Source organism: Penaeus chinensis, chromosome 42, assembly GCF_019202785.1.
Source record: "Penaeus chinensis breed Huanghai No. 1 chromosome 42, ASM1920278v2, whole genome shotgun sequence".
Taxonomy (NCBI): Eukaryota; Metazoa; Arthropoda; class Malacostraca; order Decapoda; family Penaeidae; genus Penaeus; species Penaeus chinensis.
Genome location: NC_061860.1, coordinates 12,518,774 through 12,526,273, shown reverse-complemented (window position 1 = coordinate 12,526,273; position 7,500 = coordinate 12,518,774). Strand labels below are relative to the sequence as shown.

The 7,500-nt window shown below is 33.4% G+C and overlaps 1 protein-coding gene and 3 non-coding genes across 4 annotated transcripts; all 4 read left to right on the top strand.

Annotated features, from left to right (window-relative positions):
- Window positions 1–104: 104 nt before the first annotated feature.
- Window positions 105–177, top strand: Trnar-ccu. The gene has a single exon. It is a non-coding gene; the product is annotated as a tRNA-Arg (tRNA).
- A 1,499-nt stretch (window positions 178–1,676) lies between these two features.
- On the top strand, window positions 1,677–1,749 carry Trnar-ccu. The gene has a single exon. It is a non-coding gene; the product is annotated as a tRNA-Arg (tRNA).
- A 1,505-nt stretch (window positions 1,750–3,254) lies between these two features.
- Window positions 3,255–3,327, top strand: Trnar-ccu. The gene has a single exon. It is a non-coding gene; the product is annotated as a tRNA-Arg (tRNA).
- A 102-nt stretch (window positions 3,328–3,429) lies between these two features.
- Window positions 3,430–6,348, top strand: LOC125047874. Its single transcript, XM_047646411.1, has 2 exons — window positions 3,430–4,016; window positions 5,018–6,348. The coding sequence occupies exons 1-2, from the start codon at window positions 4,004–4,006 to the stop codon at window positions 5,374–5,376; spliced, it is 372 nt and encodes a 123-aa protein (XP_047502367.1). The 5' UTR covers window positions 3,430–4,003; the 3' UTR covers window positions 5,377–6,348.
- Window positions 6,349–7,500: the final 1,152 nt, after the last annotated feature.

Genomic DNA, 7,500 nt, shown 5'->3' with positions numbered 1-7,500 from the left:
TTTTATTGGTATTAACACGCTATTGTGCTTGTGTTTTTGTTCATGCCTCATTGCTTCGCCTATTCAGAGTCATTTTACATGAAAGATTTTATTTCTTAGTAGACGCCTCTGTGGCCCAATGGATAAGGCATTGGCCTCCTAAGCCAAGGATTGCGGGTTCGAGTCCCGCCAGAGGTTGAGGTGAACTATAATTTTAGTTGAAAATATGCTACAGCAAATAGCGTTCGGTGTCTATTTATCTATTTATGTGTGTGTGCGTGTGTGTTTGCTTGTGTGTGTACGCGCACGCGCGCTTAGTATGCAATTGAAAAAACAAACAAAAAAACGAATGTAATTCATGATAGATTTCAAGTTTATTTCCCTATTTCGTCATTACAGTTAACAGTAGTTAAGACAGTTCCAGATTTACGCTAGTTTGCGCCTTATATTTTACAGAAGTTTCCTTGAATGCTCTGTCATGTTCATCAAACGCCCATGATCCTAATCACGATTTACAACGTTTCTAGTTTTGTCGCTTGGTCTCTTCATTCTGCACCTTGCAATGCAACAACAGTAATCACGAGGGGGCGACAAAGCGTTGGTCCGACAATAACGAGTATTTTGTTTAAATCTGTATAAATATCTAAAGGGTAATTGGTGCTTGGCTAGGCTTTATAACAAAAAAAGAGGCCGTCTGATGTTCGACTCATTTCCGACACTGAATTGATATAATGAATAACATCTGGTTTATATTTACTCATTTATTTATTCATCGTAAAATTCAAAGCAGCGAATCTTATGGAAACCCAATATCCACTGTTCGTCTGAGCAATAAAGTCAGTCACATTTAGATTCTCATTTTCTTTTATATTAGCATCATATTTGTGCATTTGTGTGCGTGCATGCGTACATATAACTATATTATACATATTTAGGTATAGTTATAAACATATTCATATATTCTATATCTATCTGAAACTATACCCATATCTATATCCATATACACACACGCACACACACAATATATGTATTGATATATATATATATATATATATATATATATATATATATATGCGTACTTGTCTTTAAATATATACGGTGTGATAATAGAAAACATTCATTGTATAGATTGTAGTACCTAACAGATGAGGTCGAATATTAGATAATTTACTACCGTTTAAATACGTGTATATTACGTCCGTGTTTATGTGGCCGCAGGTAAGTTAATGTTTTTTCCATTTGTCATTAATTAAATGATGATAACTAAATAGCTACTAATTTTGCTGTTTATACATTTCATAATCACAAGATATATATGAATAGTTTAGCAAGTTTTGATTTCTATCGCATCAAAAAATTATTGAAAGATAAGAAAATATAGAGAATTACGTACTTACTCGGAGTTGTCTTATCAAATGAAGAAATACAACCTTCAAAAGCCAAACCTCAGCCACAAGCATTTAAAGCCTCTTTGGGCAATGAGAAATGCGTAGATTTATTCTAGATTTGTTACTTCTTCTGATAAAGGTACTAGAGATAATAATTTCCTTTGGGGATCCCTTCACAGAGAGACAATGTTTTTTTCAGTGAACACTTATTGATACAAAATAATATCGTGTCCCGGTGATAAAATTATGCATTGCATTTCTGTTGTGATTGATACATTTTAGTATTAATACTCTGTTGAACATGTAGACGCCTCTGTGGCCCAATGGATAAGGCATTGGCCTCCTAAGCCAAGGATTGCGGGTTCGAGTCCCGCCAGAGGTTGAGGTGAAATAGAATTTTAGTTGAAAATATGCTACAGCAAATAGCGTTCGGTGTCTATTTATCTATTTATGTGTGTGTGCGTGTGTGTTTGCTTGTGTGTGTGTACGCGCACGCGCGCTTAGTATGCAATTGAAAAAACAAACAAAAAAACGAATGTAATTCATGATAGATTTCAAGTTTATTTCCCTATTTCGTCATTACAGTTAACAGTAGTTAAGACAGTTCCAGATTTACGCTAGTTTGCGCCTTATATTTTACAGAAGTTTCCTTGAATGCTCTGTCATGTTCATCAAACGCCCATGATCCTAATCACGATTTACAACGTTTCTAGTTTTGTCGCTTGGTCTCTTTTCATTCTGCACCTTGCAATGCAACAACAGTAATCACGAGGGGGCGACAAAGCGTTGGTCCGACAATAACGAGTATTTTGTTTAAATCTGTATAAATATCTAAAGGGTAATTGGTGCTTGGCTAGGCTTTATAACAAAAAAAGAGGCCGTCTGATGTTCGACTCATTTCCGACACTGAATTGATATAATGAATAACATCTGGTTTATATTTACTCATTTATTTATTCATCGTAAAATTCAAAGCAGCGAATCTTATGGAAACCCAATATCCACTGTTCGTCTGAGCAATAAAGTCAGTCACATTTAGATTCTCATTTTCTTTTATATTAGCATCATATTTGTGCATTTGTGTGCGTGCATGCGTACATATAACTATATTATACATATTTAGGTATAGTTATAAACATATTCATATATTCTATATCTATCTGAAACTATACCCATATCTATATCCATATACACACACGCACACACACAATATATGTATTGATATATATATGTATATATATATATATATATATATATATATATGCGTACTTGTCTTTAAATATATACGGTGTGATAATAGAAAGCATTCATTGTATAGATTGTAGTACCTAACAGATGAGGTCGAATATTAGATAATTTACTACAGTTTAAATACGTGTATATTACGTCCGTGTTTATGTGGCCGCAGGTAAGTTAATGTTTTTTCCATTTGTCATTAATTAAATGATGATAACTAAATAGCTACTAATTTTGCTGTTTATACATTTCATAATCACAAGATATATATGAATAGTTTAGCAAGTTTTGATTTCTATCGCATCAAAAAATTATTGAAAGATAAGAAAATATAGAGAATTACGTACTTACTCGGAGTTGTCTTATCAAATGAAGAAATACAACCTTCAAAAGCCAAACCTCAGCCACAAGCATTTAAAGCCTCTTTGGGCAATGAGAAATGCGTAGATTTATTCTAGATTTGTTACTTCTTCTGATAAAAGTACTAGAGATAATAATTTCCTTTGGGGATCCCTTCACAGAGAGACAATGTTTTTTTCAGTGAACACTTATTGATACAAAATAATATCGTGTCCCGGTGATAAAATTATGCATTGCATTTCTGTTGTGATTGATACATTTTAGTATTAATACTCTGTTGAACATGTAGACGCCTCTGTGGCCCAATGGATAAGGCATTGGCCTCCTAAGCCAAGGATTGCGGGTTCGAGTCCCGCCAGAGGTTGAGGCGAAATAGACTTTTAGTTGAAAATATGCTACAGCAAATAGCGTTCTTGGTTTCTGTTCGGTGTGTCAGGTTGGCTTGCTCCATGGGTTTCTGGGGGCTGGATACTCAAAACAACCCGTAAGTTACAAGGTCGAGGACGTTGTAACCGCCTTACAACATTGTAACTTACGAACTCCTTACAACATTGTAAGTGACCCATACTCAAAAAATAATTACAATGTTGTAAGCACATTGTAAGGCTAATGTCAACATCGTAAGTTAATTCCCTAGGCTGCCAAGAGAGGGCACATCGTTAGGTGATTGACCAATCAGCAGTCAGCCTCGTAGACGTAACAGCCAATAGGAAGCCACAAATCTCAGCTGTTTTATCACCGTGCTACACCAAAGGTAAACAACGCCATGGAAGGTCCAACTCAAAAGAAAAGAAGACCAAATTTCACAGACGAAGAGATGTTGGCTTTAATAGAAGCTGTGGCAACGAAGAAGAATGTGGTTCTGGGTAAATCAGATAACAGAATAACCGCACAAGTGAAAAAGAACGCCTAGGAGAGTGTGACCAAGGAAGTGAGTCTTGTCGCTCGCGTACCGAGGAATGTGAATGTAGGGCGTAGTAAGTTCACAGACCTAAGAGCAGCTTGAAAAAAAAAAAAAGGCAGCACAAGAGGAAAAACACATGGGAGGAACAGGTAAGATTTCAAAAGTAAATTTTGTTCTGTACATTCTTAAGGTACCGTCAACATGAGTTGTTGAAATTAGTCACAAGTGCTTGAAACTTATCCTTTATAGTTAGAGTAAAGGAAAAACAGTACATGTCATATAATAACTTTATATTCTTGTCACAGAATAGTTGAAGTAGGAGTGAGTACCACATTTTTTTTTTATTATCTATATTATGTCATGGATATTTTTTTAATATCCATGACATAGTTACTCAAAGTAATGTAAGGGTAATATCAAGTGCAATATGATAGTACACTCACTGATGCATAACACAATATGGAGATAAAGCATATTGTCATAAAGAAAATAGAATGTAGAAATATCTTAGTAATTGCCTATGTATTTCCCTTATATGAAAAAATCTAGAAATTTGATTAAACAAAGGCCAACAATATAGCATAAAGAATGGTAATATTAAATGTATAATCTTAATTGTTTGGTATTATTTAGTTTCTGAGTGTTTATTGATTTTAAAAATAACTTATTTCCTGAAACATCTACAATTATAAGAACAATTTTCACCATATGATCATCCTTCACAGATGTAGTCTAATGGATGGATTTTTTGAAGTAAATAAAATAAATATGACTCATCATGTAAATAATAGCAGTATTACATGTCGGATCTTATTCGTTTTGCGTTATTATTATTAGTTTTTAATACATAGGAATAGTCATTTCTTAAATCAACTTCATAAATGTATTCTAATAGATATTTATTTTTTGACTTGATTAAAAATAGCAAACTTGACTCATCAAGTTGCGAATCATACATAAATAAATATCAGCTTAATAATTCAGATCACATCATAACACAATTATAATATTGGATTTAACATTGCTTACTCAGGCATAAAATTATTTGAATGCTGATATATGTCGGTTTAGGAGTATAATACATGTGTTGTCTTATCAGACTCAAGAAATGTATATTATAAAAATTAAAATATAGATTTGCATTTTTTAGATGTTGCAGAACAAACTCCTGGGCCATCTGGGATAGCATCTCAGGTCATAACAGACTCGAAAGTTGTTGTAACATTGGATGAGGGCACTCCAGAGGAGCAAGAAATGACAATATCCATTGTGTCAATGGACCACACTTACTCTTCAGAATTACCTCCTTTTTTAATAGAAGACAGTGACGCTCAGGATGGAGGTAGCAGGCATGGTCATAGCAGAAGATCAGAAGAAAGGAGAATTTTGCCTGACATGCTTCAGATACAAGCAAATATAGAAATTCACTTGAAACAGCTTGTAAGTTCAGTAAAAGACATTGCATCAGCATTACAAACAATTGCTGGTGTTATAAAAGATAAGGCATAAGTTCTTATTTTTATCAAAGGATGAAATATTTTAGTTTTTCTCCCATTCAATTCTAGTCTTAATCTACCCATTTATAGTACACAGTTGACATTAATTTGTGATAGGCCTTTACTACATTTTAAAAAGTCATAATGTTAAGTTATTGCTTGAGAGACTAAGTCTAAAATAAGTCTTTATTTCCGAGTTCCTTTATTTCTTTAGTACAGACTAAGGCAAAAATCCATCATATATTAGTTATTTTTTGTTTGCATTAATGTTTGCACTGAGGTTGTGAAAATTGTATTTTGGTTTGGAAGAATCATATTTTAATAGGGAGGGAATTCAGGATTTATTATTTTTTTTAGGAAAAAAATGATTTTCATTTTTTTCAAAATTCAGACAGGTGCACTGTTTGGTTTCTGCATAGGTTATATATTTTCCTTTTAGGTTAAGGAAGTAACAAATTTTTGTTGTTTACACATGGCAATAATAAAGTTAAACTATAATAGTTCTGGTGCTGTCAATTAAGATTGATTTTATTTGTTGATACTAAGACAGAGCTGTATTTAAGTTTAATTTATTTTTCTGGTTTTGATGTTGTAGGCTGAGGAAGAAAGCAAATATATACTTATTGCTATTCTAATATTTATGGTTAACATACCGGTAATAATTAAGCTTTGAGGGACAGCTTTACTCGTATTTTAAAAATGTTATATTTCTTTATTTGTATATTTATATGTCTGAAATTACTTGCTTCCAAAGATTTTTGTTTATTTCACTTCTAAGGCAACCCAACTTTGGTTGTGGTCTGTCTTGTGGTCATAAAGCACCATGACAAAAATATGTAACTTACATTTTGTACTTTTGAGCAGTATTGCTTTGTATGTATGTGTAGATACTTTCATATTATTTTTGTGATGTATCATTATGGTATTTTTCTTACCAGTCTTATATTTTTATAATCACAGTCTGAAATAAAGTTTTACTTTTTAATGCTTTATTATAATTACCCTAGATCTTGAATAACAGTTATTTCTTCTTGCATATTCAAACTACTACTTATTCAATTTTAATGTGCATTGATAAGAGTTCCATCAATAAAAATAATTCAAGTATACAATTATTCATACAAAAAAAAAAAAAAAAAAATGGAGAAGTAAAATCACTACTTCTAGGATGTGGTAGTATGTACGTAACCTAGTTCTTCCTGAGTATAGGTCCAACACCTCACAGAGCCTCAAAATGTCATGTCATGGAAATCCGTAGTACCGCAGTACTGGGTTATCATTAACATGCAAAGGGGTTCCTATAATGTCTTTCACGCTGTAAAGCTTGATCATGAAAATAAGCAGCCACCCACTCCATATTGGGTGTGTCGTCTGTCAACACTGTTAGCACTTGCAATATGTTTAAATCACAACAATTAAGCAAAGAAGGCAAAGAAAACACTGAATATCTAGATTTTCCGGTGTATTAAATATATAAAACGGCAGTGTGTAGTCAAATAAAGGCTATATAAGTTATGACGACTATGCAATCGAGATATAAACAATCACTATATCCGGTTTGAAACCCTTACAAGAGCTCCCGAGCAGTTGTAACTTACAAGGTACTTTACAATGTGTGACGTCATAACATGGCGGCTATTTTTGTTTCGAGTATGGCCCTCGGAGGAGTTACAACATTGTAACTGCTCCGATGTGAGATACAACATTGTAAACTGTTTTGAGTATCCCGCCCCTGGTCCGTATCGCTGCCAACCCGTGAAGGAGCGGTGTGGCACTGACGGTAGTAATTGTGATATTGCAAAGTATTATTATACTGAACTTCGTATGTGTCATCGTTCATTAAGTGCAATTAGACATTGACTTCACTGATATATGAATCTTTGTATCACATTATCTAAATTTTGCAGATATTCTTTATATTATTATTAAGGCAACGCATTGTTCTGAATATTATTTGTATATACGATGAAAAACAGAAATCAACTGTGTATGCATATATATAGATATATAGATAGATATCCACACACACACACACACACACACGCGAGCGCGCGCGTGCGCACGCGCGTAGTATGCATTTGAAAAAAAACTGGATAAATGGTGAACGAATGTAAATCATGTTAAATGTCATGCATAT